Source organism: Macaca nemestrina, chromosome 7 (assembly GCF_043159975.1).
Source record: "Macaca nemestrina isolate mMacNem1 chromosome 7, mMacNem.hap1, whole genome shotgun sequence".
Classification (NCBI taxonomy): Eukaryota; Metazoa; Chordata; class Mammalia; order Primates; family Cercopithecidae; genus Macaca; species Macaca nemestrina.
In genome coordinates, this window is record NC_092131.1 from 124616700 (window position 1) to 124634564 (window position 17865).

A 17865-nucleotide genomic window follows, 5' to 3' on the forward strand; every position below is an offset into this window, starting at 1 on the left:
AAACCCTGTCTTTACTAAAAATGCAAAAATTAGCTGGGCGTGGTGGCGGGCGCCTGTAGTCCCAGCTGCTCGGGAGGCTGAGACAGGAGGATGGCGTGAACCTGGGAGGCAGAGCTTGTAGTGAGCCGAGATCACGCCACTGCACTCTAGCCTGGGCGACAGAGCGAGACTCCATCTCAACAACAAAAAATAATAATAAAAAAATACCTTAGTTCAAGGATGAGATAGATTTAGCATACCCCTGCTGCTTTACTATTGATTTTAGGAATTCATTTGCCACTGCCATTGTCTCTTCTTGCTCTTCTGTAACATTACCTGCCACGGTAGCTAAGCTGACTTCATCTGATTTGTGTAGACCTAATCCAGTACTTGCTTGTTCTTGGAGCTTTGGCTTCTACAACCTGTCCCGCCTGTACTCCTCAATGTTGGAAAAGGGGCTTCAGAAGCAGCTGAAGAATCTCCCTATCACAGTATACCAACACATTACTGGGTTTTTGAGGCCTCATGCTTTCCTAATAGCTGCCTCCCCTAAGAAGAGTGCCTTTATCCAGAAAGGAAGCTAGGAGTGTGTTTTTGGCCTCTGAGTCCCAAAAGCTTTCACAGACTGTCCACTTTGCCCAGACCCAGGATACTAAACAACGTGAGGCTACAAAGTATGGGAAGGGTGGTTGGCAGCCTCAGCACTGGCTGCAGAGTGCTCAGTTGACACTGCTGCAGCAGGCTGGTCTTCCAGAAGAAAAAGAAAGCCACAGTGCGGTTGGTGGGGAGGGATTTATTCCTTGAAGTTCTTTGTTACCATATTGCACAACTCAGATGGTTTGTTTTTAATGGTCTGATTGTCTTGTTTCATTTAACCTATACAAATTGCTAACATCCTTTAAGTAGTTTTTCTCAAAGAATTGAATGTTTCTTTGTCAGGTCATACAGCATATTTGACAATAATCGCCAGGATCCCACAGGGCTGACAGCTGCTCTTCAGGCAACCGACCTGGCTGGAGTTCTTCATATGCTCTACTGTGTCCTCTTCCATGGCACCATCTTGGACCCTAGCACTGCCAGTCCCAAGGAGAATTACACCCAAAATACCACCCAAGTAGCCATTCAGAGTTTACGTTTCTTCAACAGCTTTGCAGCTCTTCATCTGCCTGCTTTTCAGGTACCAAGTATTGGTTTATATCAATGTTAACCAATCGAGAGTTAATATTTTCGTGTAGATAGGATGTCAGGTTCTTCTCCTGAATTGGGGTATAAGGAATAAACTACAATAAATGGAATTATAATATATATTATAATTTATTAAGCTACTATTTTCTGGGAACTGTATTAGATGCTCTATAACATCTAGCATTCTCATTTATTCTCATAGCTACCATGCAAAGTATTGTTATACCCATTTTACAGATAGAGAAGCTGACAGTTAAGAAATTTGCCCACGGTTACATGTTTATGAACCAGGACAAGTAACCGTGACTCTCCCACTCCAAAGCCTATGTTCATCCTTTGCCATGCTGCTATTTATAAACCTTTTGTCTGGAATTCTTTAGATCAGGACATTATCATCTCATCAACTTTTAAATATTAAGGAAAGTAATGGTTTCTTATGTAAATAGAACCAAAATTAGATACATTATTTGACTGATATGACTTTCTATGGATGGTTTAGCTGATTTTGTGTCCAATGTAAAGTATATAACTAGCTTTTTAGATAAATTCTTTGATTGATATGACTTTCTATGGATGGTTTAGCTGATTTTGTGTTCAGGGTAAAGTGTGTAACTAGCTTTACAGGGATTTGCATCTTTAGCTATTAAGTTTTTATAGCTAAAGAAAGAAGAATTGCTTTATGCTATAACACCAGACTGTCAGCCTGGAAACAGATTTTTTTTTTCATGTAGGAAATTTAATTTTCAAAAACACTGAACCTTTGGAACAGAGCAAGCCCCAAGGAATAGACTTTCTCTTTCAGTTTATTAACTGTCAAGTGATTTCATTAAAAAAGGAACAAACTTGGCAGATGATGAACCCATAATTTAGATGAATTGCTTTGCTCAGAGGGAAAAAGGTTATAGAGATACAAATGTATGAAAATAGTGGACTTTGCCATTCTGAGATGGAAGGAATACTTCTATATTGTAGCTGATGACAAATGTACAGTTCTTTAATTGATGTCTTCCTGTCATTTTGTTCAAAAAAGGAAATTTGTGACTAAGTTGTATCATGGGATCTAGTATCTTTCAACTTTGTAGAATTAGTTTATCTGTCATGAGAACAGAAATCCCTTCCTTTGGGTTAATGCTTTTCTGTCTCCAGAGCAGTTGAACTAGCCTTAGGTGGTAACTGACTGCACAATACGTAGAGTTCTGGGAGGTTACAGTCACATATAAATGAGAGATATCTGCTTCAAAAAAATGTCAGTGGTTCTCGCCTCAGGGTTGAACATAACATCTGTGTTTTTTGAAGACCTAAGCCCACTGTATTCTGTCTGGAAACAGTTTGGAAATCAGGGAACCTTAACTTTACATGCTCAGGATATGGAGTCTACCAGTCCACCCATCAGCTGTGTCGAAAGGGAGTGATTTCTTTTGTTAATAGATTATGGAATAGCAAATATCTAAAAACTGTCTCTTAGCTTCCTGTTTCACGGGTCTTCTTCACCAACATTTATACTGCTACAGGGGACTCCACATCATAAACAAGCATCTAGGATAAGTCAGCTGTTCAGTCAGTCATTCTGTCAGGGAGCCCCAGGTCCCTGCTCCCTGCCCCTCTCCTCCTGTGAACTTGTGGCCTGTGCAGGCTCACTCACAAAGGAGCACCATTGAACTTCAACCAGACCTGCTCCCTAGTGGCCTTTAAGCCTAAAGGGCTTAATAATGGGCAATAATGTCAAGTGATTTCATTAAAAAAGGAAAAGAAAAATCAAAAGCCTATTTCTGGAATCTTTGGTGCCCAACTAAAATAAAAAAACATTTCTCCTTTCCAGATCCTTGCTATATCCGACTTGAAACTTATCCCCACTTGAGCCACTTTTGCCAAAAACAGCAGGAATAAAACGAGAGTGGCTCAAGAGGGTTCAACTGTTCTCCAAATCAGTGTCTCTAGGGATAAAAAGAAATGAAATAACAAAATAAATAAAAAACAATTATTCTAAAAATCAAATGCCCTGGCTGTCATTTGGAATGCCCTTTCTTGACTGGTTCTCACAATTCTCCAGTACCTTTTCTTCCTTCTTTTCATGCAACTCTATATTTCCTTCTCAGTTCTTTCCTTCCTGTTTTTTCTTCTTTTTTGTCTCTCTCCTGTCTCTCCTCTCTTCTTTTATTTTATCAGTCTCGCCATTACTCTTTCTCATTCTCTTCCTAGCTATAGTTTCCAGGTAGCCTTTACCCTTCATGTTTCTTTCTGACTCCTCATCAGCATGTGAGGGGACCTAAATGCCCAGAATTTCTAGCATTGGGGCCTGTAATATATACCAATGACTATGTGTTTTTTCTTAATTACTTTTATGCATTTAAAAACAAACAGATGAACTTAGTAGGGGAAACATTTATTTCTGATCACAGATTCTAGGAGTTCAGAATTCAGATGGGGCTTATCACAGTGGAAATTACTTGTCTCTGCTCCATGATGTCATGGCTATAGCTAAGAGCTAAAATCATCTGGAGGCTCTTTACTCTTATGTTTGATGCCTGGGATGACTCAAAGACAAGATTCACCTAGGACTGGTGGCCAGAGCATCTACCTACTGCTTCTCCATGTGACTTGGACTTTTTAAAACACTATGCTGTCTCGATTCTGAGTGGGAGTGTCCTAAGAGGAAGCTTCCAGAAAGCAAGTGTTCCAAGAGAAACGAACAAAAGCTACAGGACTTTTTATGACTTAGCCTCAGAAGTCATACACTTATTTATCAACCATACTTTATTGGTTGAATCAGTCATAAGCCTTCCATATTCAAGGGAAGGGAAACATAGGCTTCACCAGCTTTGTAAAGCAACACATCTGTCTACATAGACACCATTGATGTAGATGGACGTGATCAAGACTGTAAGCTTAAGTAAATTAAATACATAGTATTTGTACTGTATAGCAATGGATGAGTTTTCCAGAAAAGTACTATTTTTGTGATCGTTATGGTCAGAGAAACGCATGTTTTGGTTCATCAAAACAACTTACATGTCAAAAGTGAGGTTTTAGGAACTATGTATGTAAAGGACAGGAAAACAGATTTTAAGTGGAAAGCAGGAAGGTGTACATCTCAGCATGATCTGACCTCAGAAAAATCTGAGAGATAATTTATGAATTGCCTGGGAGGCTCACAGGAACTGAAGAAAAAAACTGAAGTGAGATAAATTGTCTGACCTGCTGAAGAGTTAGACGAGATGATATAAGACATGTTGATGATTTGGGTTTGAATGCATCACAAGAATACAGAGCTGTTACAGGGAGACATCCTCATTAGACCCCTGGATCTGGAGTCAGAATGACCTGACTTTGAGCCATCACATTACCTCTTCAAATTGTATGACATTAGACAAGTTATTTGAACACTTAAGACTCCATTTCCTCATCTGTAAAATAGAGATTAAGAACACCTACCTCACAAGACTATTTGAGGATTAAATATGATTGCATAAAAGTGCTATGCTCACTAGCAGATAGTAGGCCCTCAGAAAATGTGAACTGACTCAGTTTCTGAGAAGAAGAATTTACCTAAACTGTCTTGCAGATGCTGAGTCAGAAGGTTGGAAACTGAATGCTGCAGCATTCCCAGTGCTCCTTCACCCTCTTCAAAGCCACAAACCTGTGTGCTTATTTTGTGTGAGAACCCATCATGTAATAGTACAAAAGGATATCCATTAGAGTATTTTCCTAGCTGGTTCCATTTCATTGTATACTAATAAGGCTGTCAAAATATTTTTCTCTCTTCAGCAAAGAGTCTGATTTCACTCTGAATTCATATTGGCATGGGTGGCCTTGAGACTGGGGATATTGTATATTGCATTCAGTTTGACAGTTTTTACAATTGAAGGTGGTCTCAGGAAACAAATCAATGTACTGACTTGGCAATTAATTCTGGCTAAAAAGGAAATATAGTTTCCTTGAAAAATTGGTTTAATTTTTACATTCAAACTTATATGCCCCTTGACCTGCTCTTATCAGTGAAGGTTAAACAGAGGGCACTGGGTCACAGCATGCTGGACGTGACTAATTAAATAAAGGCTGAGCTGAGGAAGTGTCACTACTTGATTTAAAGGAGCAAAGCCCTTCTGAAGTCTCTTTGGGGCTTGAAGAACATTTTTTTTGTTTTGTTTTGGGGCTGTGAAACAGACAAAAGGCACTCTTAAAATTTAGCAATAATTTTGTTTCAAGAATGCTCACTAAAATGGCTCTGTTTCACCCAGTTAGGTAAAGTGAATTCATTGAAACGTCCAAGCTGCAACGCATCCAACCTGGTTCAAGCCCACTCAGACCTCAAATCAAAAGATGAGTTTAAAACGCTGCCTTTTCCCACAGGCCAGCAGTGGTGCTTCATTCCAGTGTGGGCTGCGAGTGTATTCTGTGGGCTTCGCCTCTCCCCTTTGCCCTCCTGTCGCTCTGTCTGTTTGACATGTTTATTAAATAGAGCTGCACAGACTCAGGCTCTCTTCTTGAGTCGCCCACCGCCGACAGCCCTTTGCCTGTCTGGAGAAAGGATCCCAGAAGTCCCATAGCTGAGGGGTTTCATGGTTTTAAGGAGAATTTTTTGTATTTTTTTTTTACATTCTTTTGGGAGCCTTTGGTTTATAGAGCTACTTATTTGAATAATAACTAGTTGTTATTTATAATTTTTGTTTAAACATAAATAATTAGAAATATATGTTTAACTCTGTGTACAAGAAACTATTTTCTCCTTCAGAAAAAAAATTGTTGGAATTTAGCTAAGTGGTAGATTTACAGGTGAATTTTAGGTTTTTTATGCTTTTCCAGATTTTCTACAGTAAGAATATTTGTATATGAGAAAAATTAAGTTATTAAAAATAGAATAAATAACTGTGCTTTAGGTAGATAATGTCTTGATCCACGTGGTATAGGCGTTTGGTCTGCTACTGTCCCTTTTCAGGTAAACATTGTATTTATTATTGTCATTTATTAGAAAAAGAACCCCTAAACTGAAGTGTTAAGTATAGTACTGTAGAAATGTCATGTTTTTCCAGCACCGTGGCAGAAAATGCACAGGGCCAGTCTTGCTTTGTGATTTGCAGCCCTAGCTCTCCCTGGGCTGAGGGCTTCTAACTGCTCCTTGTCTTTGTCAGTCTATTGTAGGGGCAGAGGGCTTGTCCCTTGCATTCCGGCACATGGCCAGCTCCCTGCTGGGCCACTGCAGCCAAGTCTCCTGTGAAAGCCTCCTTCATGAGGTCATCGTCTGTGTGGGCTACTTCACTGTTAACCACCCAGATAACCAGGTAAGAGGCCCTGGAAAGTTCCTTAGAACATTCCCCCAGTGCTGAGAGTGTGACGTATTAGAATGAGAAAAGGCAGGCTAATGGGCTGGAACCCAAATGTTCTCTGTAAAGCCCTTTAACCAGACGCCAGGAATATGCCTCTAACTCCTTCTCTTCAAATAGATTTTTTTTTCTTTTGGAGACAGAGGCTCGCTCTGTCACCCAGGCTGGAATGCAGTGGTGCAATCTCAGCTCACTGCAACCTCCACCTCCCAGGTTCAAGCAATTCTAATGCCTCAGCCTCCCAAGTAGCTGGGATTATAGGCACCCACCACCACACCTGGCTAATTTTTTGTATTTTTAGTAAAGATGGGGTTTCACCATGTTGGTCAGGCAGGTCTTGAACTCCTGACCTCAGGTGATCCGCCTGCCTTGGCCTCCCAAAGTGCTGAGATTACAGGCATGAGCCACTACACCTGGCCCTCTTCAAATAGATTCGATAAGAACTAGATTAGCATTAGGGCCTCCTCTTAGAGCTATAAAATAAAATATTTGTAATAAAATATTCTTAAGCCACAGAGAAGCATGTACTCTCTTACCATGTAGATTCTTTACTATGTACTTCCTTACCACGTGGAGTCTGCTGCTCTAGCTATCAGGGTTTTTGTTTTGATAAGGTAGCTTACATCTTCCAAGTTGGGTCACTTTTCATATAGTATTAGAGTCTGGTGTTCTATGAAACTGTTCTTGACTCCTGGCTTCTGCCTAGGTGCTTAGAATCTTCCTTTGGTGTTGGTGGGAGGCTGAGAAGGTAGGACTCTCCCGTGGGTCACTCATAGTAGTTTTGCTTTAAACTACTTTAATTATTTGGTTTCTGAGCAATATTTCATAGATTATTTTTTTTTTTTAAAAAAGATTTCATTTGTAAATAGGTTTCTGCTTTTTTTTTTTTATTTTTTTTTTTTCTGAGACGAAGTCTGGCTCTGTCACCCAAGCTGGAGTGCAGTGGCGCGATCCTGGCTCACTGCAAGCTCCGCCTCCTGGGTTCACGCCATTCTCCTGCCCCAGCCTCCCGAGTAGCTGGGACTACAGGAGCCCGCCACCGCGCCCGGCTCATTTTTTTTTTTTTGTATTTTTAGTAGAGACGGGGTTTCACTGTGGTCTCAATCTCCTGACCTTGTGATCCGCCCGCCTCGGCCTCCCAAAGTGCTGGGATTACAGGCGTGAGCCACCGTGCCCGGCCTTTTTTTTTTTTTTTTTTTTTTTTTTAGACAAGTTCTTGCTCTGTCATTCAGGCTGGAGTGCAGTGGCATGATCATGGCTCACTGCAGCCTTGACCCCCTGGGCTCAAGCAATCCTCCCACCTCAGCCTCCTGAGTAGCTGGGTCCACATGCGGGTACCATCACACCCAGCTAATTTTTGTAGAGACAGGGCTTTGCCATGTTGCCTAGGCTAGTCTTGAACTCCTGGGCTCAAGCAGTCCTCCCACCTTGGCCTCCCAAAGTGCTGGGATTACAGGTGTGAGCCACCACACCTGGCCTGCTTTCTGCTTTTTTAAGATGTTGGAAAATCTGTTATAGATTTTTTACTAATAATGAAGTACCTTATTTCTCTTTATTTTTGAAGCCGGGATTATGGCATAACTAGCATATCAAATAGTAATTCCTGACAACCTCATTTATCTAAAGCCCCCTACTTGGCCGGGCGCAGTGGCTCACACCTATAATCCCTGCACTTTTGGAGGCCAAGGCAGGCAGATCACCTGAGGTCGAGAGTTTGAGACCAGCCGCATACTCACCAACATGGAGAAACCCCGTCTCTACTAAAAATACAAAATTAACTGGGCATAGTGACGCATGCCTATAATCCCAGCTACTCGGAGGCTGAGGCAGGAGGAGGCAGAAGTTGCGATGAGCTGAGATTGCACCATTGTACTCCAGCCTGGGCAACAAGAGCAAAACTCCGTCTTAAAAAAAAAAAAAAGAAAAAGCTCCCTACTCAGCCAACCTTAATTGTATAGATTGTAGCTAAGAAAGAAAAGCCTCTGAACAACCCCTTAACTCTTACTCTAAACTTTCATTTTTTTTTTTTTTTTTTTTGAGACAGAGCCTTACTCTGTCGCCCAGGCTAGAGTGCAGTGGTGTGATCTTGGCTCACTGAAACCTCTGCCTCCCGGGTTCAAGCAATCCTCCTGTCTCAGCCTCCTGAGTAGCTGGGATTACAGGCACCCACCACCATGCCCAGCTAATTTTTGTATTTTTAGTATAGACAGGGTTTCACCATCTTGGCCAGGCTGGTCTGGAACTCCTCACCTCGTGATCCACCCACCTTGGCCTCCCAAAGTACTGGGATTACAGGTGTGAGCCACCGTGCCCAGCCTTACTCTAAACTTCCTAATTTGTATTGTAGGCAAATCTCTAACAAGTATGTTTGCAAGGTTTATCTAGCCTGCAGCAAACTAGATCTGGGCAGGAATAAAAGAGATGGATGTGGTGGTAGAGCCAAGTACAAGGCAAGAAACTGCACAATGAGAGCTGAAATTGCTTTCCTGAGAAGGAGAAAAAAGAAAAAAAAAAAAAAAATAAGGCAGGCCCAAGAACTCAGAAGTCATAGCCATCTGGGTTCAAAGGGACACTGAGCCCTGCTCTGTATTTCCTAGATGATTGTTGATGCCTCTAATACCTCAAGTAAGCATGGAGGCAAAGTGTATGTTCAGTCATTCCCTGAACCGCGCTGCAGGAATAAGCAGTCTGTTTTAGAAGGATTCCCATGGCTAAAATATAGACAGTTTGGATCCTTACCAGAGTATTATACCAGAAAAGTTCCCCTTTTACAGACCCTGTTGCCAGGAGAGTAGATGGCAGCTTTTTCTCCCCTCCTACCTCTACAGCACAGGCAGTGTCCTTCCCTTTCAAGCACTCCCTGATGGGGATGCTCTGTCCTCTCTGTGGACCAAGCCTAGTAGGCTCACAGGTCTCTTACAGACTGCTCAGAGGAAGGAAAGTTGAGGGAAATCATCCGTGTAGATTTTTTTTTCTTCATGTGCATCCATTCAACCTATTAAATTGCTTTTTATTTTATCTTAAAAGTTGATTTTATTTTTCTGATTTTAGTTATTGTGAAAAAGGGCAGCCGGGCACAATGGCTTATGCCTGTAATCCCAGCACTTTGGGAGGCCAAGGCGGGTGGATCACCTGAGGTCAGGAGTTCGAGATCAGCCTGGCCAACATTATGAAACCCTGTCTCTACTAAAAATACAAAAATTAGCTGGGCGTGGTGGCAGGCGCCTGAAATCCCAGCTACTCAGGAGGCTGAGGCAGGAGAACTGCTTGAATATGGGAGGCAGAGGTTGGAGTGAGCCGAGATCCCGCCACTGCACTCCAGCCTGGGAGACAGAGCCAGACTCTGTCTCAAAGAAAGAAGAAAAGAAAAGGAAAAAGGAAAGGAAAGGAAGAAGGTAGGAAGGAGAAAGGAAAAGAAAAGGAAAGGAAAAGGAAAGGGAAGAGAAAAAGACAGTTCAAGTATAAAGAAAAAAACGGGAATCACAGTTATTCCTGATCTCACTATCTGAGATAGCCACTGTTAACATTTTGGCAGATTCCCTTCCAGCCTCTTTTCTATGAGTAATTTTACACGGCTGAGGTCATACTGTACAAATGCTTGTGTCCTGCTTTATGCACTTAACATTATATCAGAATCTTTGCTAAGTATTTTTAACAACTATATGGCTTTATCTTGTATGGACATTCATGGTTAACCTAAAAATGTCTTATTTTATACTTAAATTGTTTATTATATATGAAGACACTGCCTACTGCCTTTGAAAGAGGTGAGTAATTTGTATATGTGATAATATTTTGCTGTGTGCAGTTCTGCAGGACAAAATTCAGCTCTTTCCATGCGTTTCATATTAAGGATGGTTTAAAACTTTTTGCTTAAACCAACTCTATTATGATAAACTTACTGAACTCAGAATTTCATGGGATTTCAGACAGTTTTTCTGCTGATGCTGGATCACATATTAATTCTCTCCTTTAGATAAAACACACAATTTTGGCATCTCTGGGCTCAGAGTTAAGGGGTATCAGGAATGGGGGACTCATATTTGGAGATGGCATGTAAGACCTGACTTGGACATGGTAGGAAGGTGATGACTGGGCATGCTGGGATGAGAAAAAAAGCAGATGAAATGGGTGGAGAGAGCACTGGTCAATACAAGGAGGAGGAAGAGACTGAGACCCTGTCACTTGTCAGTTGGAGAAGAAGAGGATACAGTGAGGTTTGAAGATCATTGGTGAGAGGTAAGCTCACGCTGAGGAAGAAATTAGAAAAGTGAAAAAAGCCAGACCCTGTGTTTCAACACCTTGCCTCCCAGAAGGATTGAATACCAAACTGGACATCCACTTCTGATTTGAGGGAAGATTAGAGAGGTCACTTTAGATCTGGGGCAGTTGCTAAAATGCAACAATCTATGAGAAGAAAGAACAAGATTTAAAAAAAAAAAAAAATAGAGAAGAAGCTGATAGAAAAGATAGTAATTGTAAGAAGCTGAGACACTGCACATTATGGAGATGATATTACTAAGCATAATATTTATATTAGAAATTTTTATTTTATTTTATTTTTGAGATGGAGTTTCATTCTTGTTGCCCAGGCTGGAGTGCAATGGCACCATCTTGGCTCACCACAACCTCCGCCTCCCAAGTTCAAGCGATTCTCCTGCCTCAGCCTCCTGAGTAGTTAGGATTACAGGTGTGCACCACCACACCTGGCTAATTTTGTATTTTTAGTAGAGACGGGGTTTCTCCATGTTGGTCAGGCTGGTCTCAAACTCCTAACGTCAGGTGATCCGCCCACCTTGGCCTCCCAAAGTGCTGGGATTACAGACATGAGCCACCACGCCCGGCCATATATTAGAAATATTATAAGGTAGAGGCCAGGCATGGTGGCTCACACCTGTAATCCTAGCACTTTGAGAGGCCAGGGTGGGCAGATCATGAGGTCCGGAGTTCAAGACCAGCCTGGCCAATATGGTGAAACCCCATCTCTACTACAAATACAGAAATGAGCCAGGCGTGGTGGCACATGCCTGTAATCCCAGCAACTGGGAAGGCTGAGGCAGGAGGACCGCATGAACCTGGGAGGCGGAGGTCGCAGTGAGCTGAGATCACACCACTGCACTCCAGCCTGGGTGACAGAGCGAGACTCCGTTTCAACAAAAAAAAAAAAAAAAAAAGAGAGAGAGAGAGAAATAAGGTAGAAATACCTTATATTTGTAGAGTTCTTTATACTATTCTTCCCATCTCTTGTCTCTTGAGCCTCAGTAGCACTTTAGTGGGGCCGTAAGTACAGGAATTATTCTTACCTCACAGACAGGTGAGCAGTTGGGCTTCTAAAAGATAAAGTAAGCTCCCTGAAATGACACAGAAAATCTTTTCTTTATGAACGATCAAGACTAGCATCCAGGTTTTGCAAAGCCCAACTCAGTGTACTTTTCATTTCATCTTACATTGCTTAAGAAAGCCAGGCATGTCCCAGGTACCATCCACTCGTGACCACTGAAGTGTATCTTGGCTAGCGGTGGTGAATGTAGAAGATGATGCAGGTTCACCAAGACAGTACATTTGAGAAACTGCCATTCTGCCCCTTAGATGCTGACTGGAAAGCTTCTAGGGCCTATCTGTATGCCTTATTCAGGGAGACTCATAAAGATCTTGGAAAGTGTAAATGAACATGTTTTATGAGTAGAAATGGACCACAGTTTAGCAGATAGAAAGCCTGGGTTCTAGCCCCAGCTCTGCCATTAGCTGTGTGATCATAGATAAATTCTTTCCCCTCTCGAGGTTTAAGCATCACTGACTCTACAAAGAAGCAAATTAGTTCTGGAAGTGGATAGCAGTGATAATTGCATAATATTGTAAATATACTTAATGCCACTGAATTGTGGGGTTAAAAATAGTTGAAATGGGGCCAGGCGTGGTGGCTCAAGTCTATAATCCCAGCACTTTGGGCAGCCGAGGCAGGCAGATCACTTGAGGTCAGGAGTTTGAGATCAACCTGGCCAACATGGCAAAACCCCATCTCTACTAAAAATACAAAAATTAGCCAGGTGCTGTAGTGCATGCCTGTAATCCCAGCTACTTGGGAGGCTGAGGCAGGAGAATCACTTGAACCCAGGAGGCAGAGGTTGCAGTGAGCCGAGTTCGCACCACTGCACTCCAGCCTGGGCGACAGAGCAAGACTCTGTCTTTAAAAAAAAAAAAAAAAAAAAGGTAAATTATGTTATACATATTTTACACAATGAAGTAAACAAAAAATAAGTGGATTATACTAGATGACCTCCCCTGTAAGTTCCATGAGTCTGTGACATTTTAAAGGCTGAAACTAGAACCACAGAGCAGCATTTTGATCTCATGGGGACTCCAAGCTATTTTGTGGTTTTTCGGACCTTCCTTACCCTACTCCAGATTCCATCTGCAGCAGACAGCTTAATGAGCTGCCTGCCCACTGTGTGGCAACTTATCATTAAAACCTCAGTATACTTTGGCTCCTCACTATTAATAGAGGGAACCCAATGACAGATACTTATAAGCAGACTTCTTACAGGTGAGATGTCACGTACCTTGCTCTGTGATGCCATCTTCAGCCACAGCTGTTTTACCTGCACTAAAGGCTGTGCTCACCAGCTCATGGCTGTGCTCCATGCCAGTCAGGCTGCAGGGCAAGGGCAGGGTATAGGAATAGCCACAAGCTTGCCGAGGTGATAACTGCTCATATCCCAATAGAGTTGGGAAGTTTTCTATAACTGAAAAGTTAATTGTTAGTTTGTTTTCACTTTTAAAACTAGTTCTATTAAATTGCCCTTCTACTGACCCCACGAAGTCCAGTAATTTGCTAAGTGAGCATTTGCTAAGAGGATGTGGTAAGTTTAGTTTTCAGCACTGGCATTAGCTTCTTCAGTCATAGATTCATGGCGCCTTCATCCTAGAAGGGCTCTGAGAGATACCTAGTCCATCTCCCTCATATTGTAGGAGGAAGAACTGAGGCTCAGAGAAGGAAAAGGAATTGTCAAGCAAGAATTGGCAGAGCCCAGCCTCGCCACTGGCAGTTCAGTGAGTTTCCACCTCACTTCCGTACTTAAGAAAGGAATCTGTTTCGCCTATTGCCACTTTCTGTAAATCAGAGGAAATTCATAGGAGAAATTAGATGCTCAGTTCATTTAATGTTTCCTTATCATTAGTCTTAAGTCATGTTAATTTGCAGAGCCAGTTTGTCCACAGGGGATCATAGATTTCCTACTGGGAAAACAGCTTGTGTCTTTATAAAACAAGACATCCTGAAAGCCTGCTGCAGCCTACTGTTTGATTACGTAACTGCTTTGCATAAAGGATTGGCACTTTTTATTTGCCACCATTTAGTCTATTAACTGGAAAGACTGAGCCCCATGATACCAAGGATGACTTGAGAAGAGAAACCTGGATAATAAAAGTGATGTCCCATCCTTGATGGAATGAATCTTCTGTTTCCTATAGGGTTGCAGTTTCTAATTAAAATGTTTTAATCGAAAGATTCCCTGCATTTTATGGTACTTTCTTGACTCTAAATTCCTTCCCATTTAATTATTATAATGAACATAATTAGTATGTGCTGTCAACCCGTCACTTTATTTACATTTTGTATTAGATAATTAAATGTGGTATGATAATTAAATTAACTCAAATGACAGATGATTTGACTGCCTGCATATTACTATATTGGGAATATGCACCTTTGCTCACTCATTTTATTTAGCAACTGGCTTTTTCATTTGGAAAGGCCCCATAGATTGCAGTTGTCAGAGTTGGAGGTTCTTGCGATCCCTGAAAGGAAGGATCCCCTTGTCCCCCTCCCGCATTGAGCTCTCTCTAGTGAAGTCCATGCTGATCATGTAACCGTCTGCTCTGCACCACACCCTGCCAAAGGCTCCTGAAAGCTTCTGGGCAGATCCGAACAGGCAAGCAAGTTGGAGAGCGAAGCTTGTGAAACTCGGTTCTGCCTGAGCTGCATGCCATGCATTTTCCAGCTCTTTTGTAACTCAGTGACTTAGTGAGAAATCCCAAACATTAATTTGACTACAAGTTCCGAAAATGAATCTGTTGTACTCACCTCGGTTGTTTCCCTGTGCACAGAAACAAGGAGTGGTTTCCTAGAGTCATTGTGTGTTAAGAGTGGCAGTTTTCCAGAATCCCATTCCAGCATTTAGAACTTTTAGAGGTGGCTTAATTCCTGCTCAAACATTCTTATTTCACTCTTTACCTCAAAGGCAGATGGTCAGTCCTAGGTCACACCCACTTGGTAAACTCCCCTAGCCCCATCCCAGTTCGTGAATGGAGGCTGCGGTGGTGGGCTCAGAGTGGAAACTCCAGCACCCAAGGCCTTTCTGTTCTCCCAGAGTTGGCAGCTTATTCTTTAGCTGTCACACAAGCATTCAGCTTTCTATATTTTCTTTCTTTGTGTGACGGATACGTTCCTTTCATAAAATAGAAATACATCATGTCTAAGGAAGAGCCTGAGTTTCAGCAATGCAACCATTTTGGAACCAAGCTACTCTCAATATTATAGCACCAAAGAAAAAAATGTGGGGTTTTTTCTCCAAAAGTAGAACAAAAATTCTCAATTAAAAATAATTTATACCTAAATATTTATTTTGAGACTTCTGATGAGTGAACTGGCTGACATAAGAATGGAGAAATTTGCCAATTAGCAATTTTGGCCAATTGCATTAAACTTCACAGAATCCAAATAAAAGATACCTTTTATTTTCCTCGTTGTTTTGGTGAATTTTTCCACACAAGGGTAGTTAAAAGTGCCACATGCTCACACTAGATACAGTTTTTACTCCACAAACCTCTTGAGACGTCAAAAGAAACTCCTGACTTGCCTGAGTGGCTGTGTTGCCAGGACATCACCTGAGGTAGGCAGCAGCCAGCCCAAGGAGCTGCTGCTAGGTCAGGAGTGTGCATGAACCTCAGTTATCCTTTGCTCACTTGAAAATCTTCTATTGGGGCATCAAATAAACACAAAAAATGAGGCCAGAAGGAATCTTTTATCAAAGTTTAATTCATGACCAATAATACAATTTTTCTGGGCTTGCCTTGGTCTTCAGCCATGGAGGGGGCGTTTATAATAAAAATCCCTCTGAGAAAGACTGTAAAGGCTTAGGCTGTAATCACAGGGAACACCTCTTCTGAGATAGGAGGTTTTATATAAGACCCTCATAAGTTACAGAAAGCCCATCACGATGGAACAGACATTGGTACAGCAGTCAGGACTGTTGGATCCTTTTACAGCTTTATAGCTGTTTGACCCTGGGTAAGTCACTGCCCTTCTCTGAGCTTTAGTTTCCTGTCTGTATAAAGAGTTAGCCTGGGTGCTCTGAAGAAGCCTTTCAGCTCTGATAGAGGAAGAATATATAATTATAAGATGAATTGGGAAGTCATGACCAGACCAGCTATCAGAACATGGTTCCCCATCTGTGGAGAACCTGTGAGAAAACTCTGCCTACAGGGTTCTTCTGTGGACCAAAACTTGTAGAAGTACAGAGGATCCTCCCACCTCAGAATCTCTGGGCTGCCACTCAAAACTCTGTTTTGACACAGCTGCCAAGGGGACTTTGGAGTATCAGTCTGGTTCTGGTCACCTGCCAGCTCCCCTTCCCAAAGGGGCATGCCTGGTTCACCTGGACATACCTGACAGGTTATAAACCTATTCTTGTCTGGAAGACAGTGAAGGAGAATCTCCACTCAGCACCTTGGGCTATAGAAGTGGGAGGGAAGGAGACGTCATACCCAAATAATTCTTTTATGTATGGGCAACTGCTAAACTGAAAACACACCACAGAGATAACTCAGAGGTGCATTGAGATTGTGTTAGGAAAAGAAACTGGAAAATGGCTCACATGAATCAATGTGAACATTTAATGGGCCTTAATTGGAACCTTATCCTACTATACTTAGAACAGAGAGATGAAAGCAGAAGAAATCTGAGAGACCATTTATTTCTCTTGAGAAAGCAGTAAACTGGAAACTCCAAAAAGATTTGATGACTATTATATTTTTATGATTAAATAAAATTGTCATAGACTAGTGCTGGAGAGCCCATAAATGTTCTGTGGAAAGTATCCATGCTCTCTGGCAGCTATTAGGTTATGACCAGAAAACCTATCAGCCCGTGCGCTTCATTTATTAACCCTGCTGTTCTCATACCACCCAAAAGCTCCATGGTAAGGCAAGTTTGTCCTCAGATCTCACAGGAAAGGTCCAAACCCAACTTAGAACCTTTGAATTTTAAGGCATTATTAAATGCTGTCCATTCATCTACCCATCTCCCTGTGCCTCCATGCACATATCCCGTTAGTTTATAATGGGCATAGTCTTTCCAGGAGGGGGGGGGGAGAGAGAGAGAGAGAGAGAGAGAGAGAGAGAGAGAGAGAGAGAGAGAGAATGTATAAGAAATCAGTTCTCTTTTCTTAAATAAGCTAGATTAGAAAATCAGAATAGGTACTTATTGAGAATTTGGGGGTGGCATATTTTATGTGATGACTTTTTTCCTTTGTAAGAAAAAAGTATTATAAGCACCTTCTCTTTTTACCATGTTTAAATATCGTACCTATGCAGGTATGGGCAGCATAGGATCATGATTGCCCATAGCAATTATATATGCTATGGATCATATTATGTCTGCAGGTTCACAGGCCTTCAGAGATCATCTATTCCAACTGCCCTCATTTCCAGAGAGGAGAAGGGCTTACTCCAGGTCACTGGAACCGGGCCTCCTGATATATTATCCAGGGCTTTCTGTGACCAACCTTCCTCCCATCCTCAGCCCCAATGGTAAAAGAGACACAGATAATACAAATATACACAAAAAAATCCAAAATAGTTTCTCAAATTTATGATGATATGGTGAGTCTGTATAATTTACAAGGTTAGTGTTCTATAGACAGGGTTTTCCCAAATGTAAATTAAAATGGAAGCAGCACTTGTTGCCATCATCCCTGATTAGCTGTAGAGCCCATGACTTTTAGCTTAGCCAAGTCTTTGAGAAAATCTAGCCCAACTTTCTTGTGCTGTGTTTGAACAGAATTTAAAATATGCTTCACTTAAAAGGTAACTCTTCTCACAGAATAGACAATATGAAAGAAGGAAAAAGAAGCCCTAACACAGAAAAGAAGACTGGAAGGTAACTCATTCTTGGAGAAATGCCAGTATTGTTAGCTTTTCGTCCCTATGAACATTCATCACTCATTCCTTCTCTCATTCGTCAACTTTTACAAAATGCCCACACTGTGTCGAACCATGTGCTAGGAGATGCAGAAATGAGCACAACCCAAACCTTGTCCTTATGACATCCACATCCAGGGGCAGTGCCTTCAGTGCTGAGATTGATTCCTTCCTTCGGCAG

General features: G+C 41.7%; 1 protein-coding gene and 1 long non-coding RNA gene across 12 annotated transcripts in view; one reads left to right on the plus strand and one right to left on the minus strand.

Annotated features, from left to right (window-relative positions):
• LOC105491013 (S-phase cyclin A associated protein in the ER) overlaps window positions 1–17865 on the plus strand; it is a 560926-nt gene that overhangs the window by 525442 nt on the left and 17619 nt on the right. For 10 of the 11 annotated variants that reach the window (XM_071100885.1, XM_071100886.1, XM_071100887.1 and 7 more), the window contains 2 exons: window positions 919–1156; window positions 6294–6443. In XM_071100885.1, coding sequence (XP_070956986.1) covers window positions 919–1156; window positions 6294–6443 — 388 coding nt within the window. Of the gene's footprint in view, window positions 1–918; window positions 1157–6293; window positions 6444–13454; window positions 16819–17865 lie in introns of those variants that run through there. The other variant, XM_011757095.3, reaches the window with a different exon arrangement.
• Window positions 1103–13161, minus strand: LOC139364413 (uncharacterized). The gene is made up of 3 exons (XR_011626309.1): window positions 13046–13161; window positions 11690–11836; window positions 1103–1235 (listed from the first exon to the last, which is right to left on the minus strand). It is a non-coding gene; the product is annotated as an uncharacterized lncRNA (long non-coding RNA).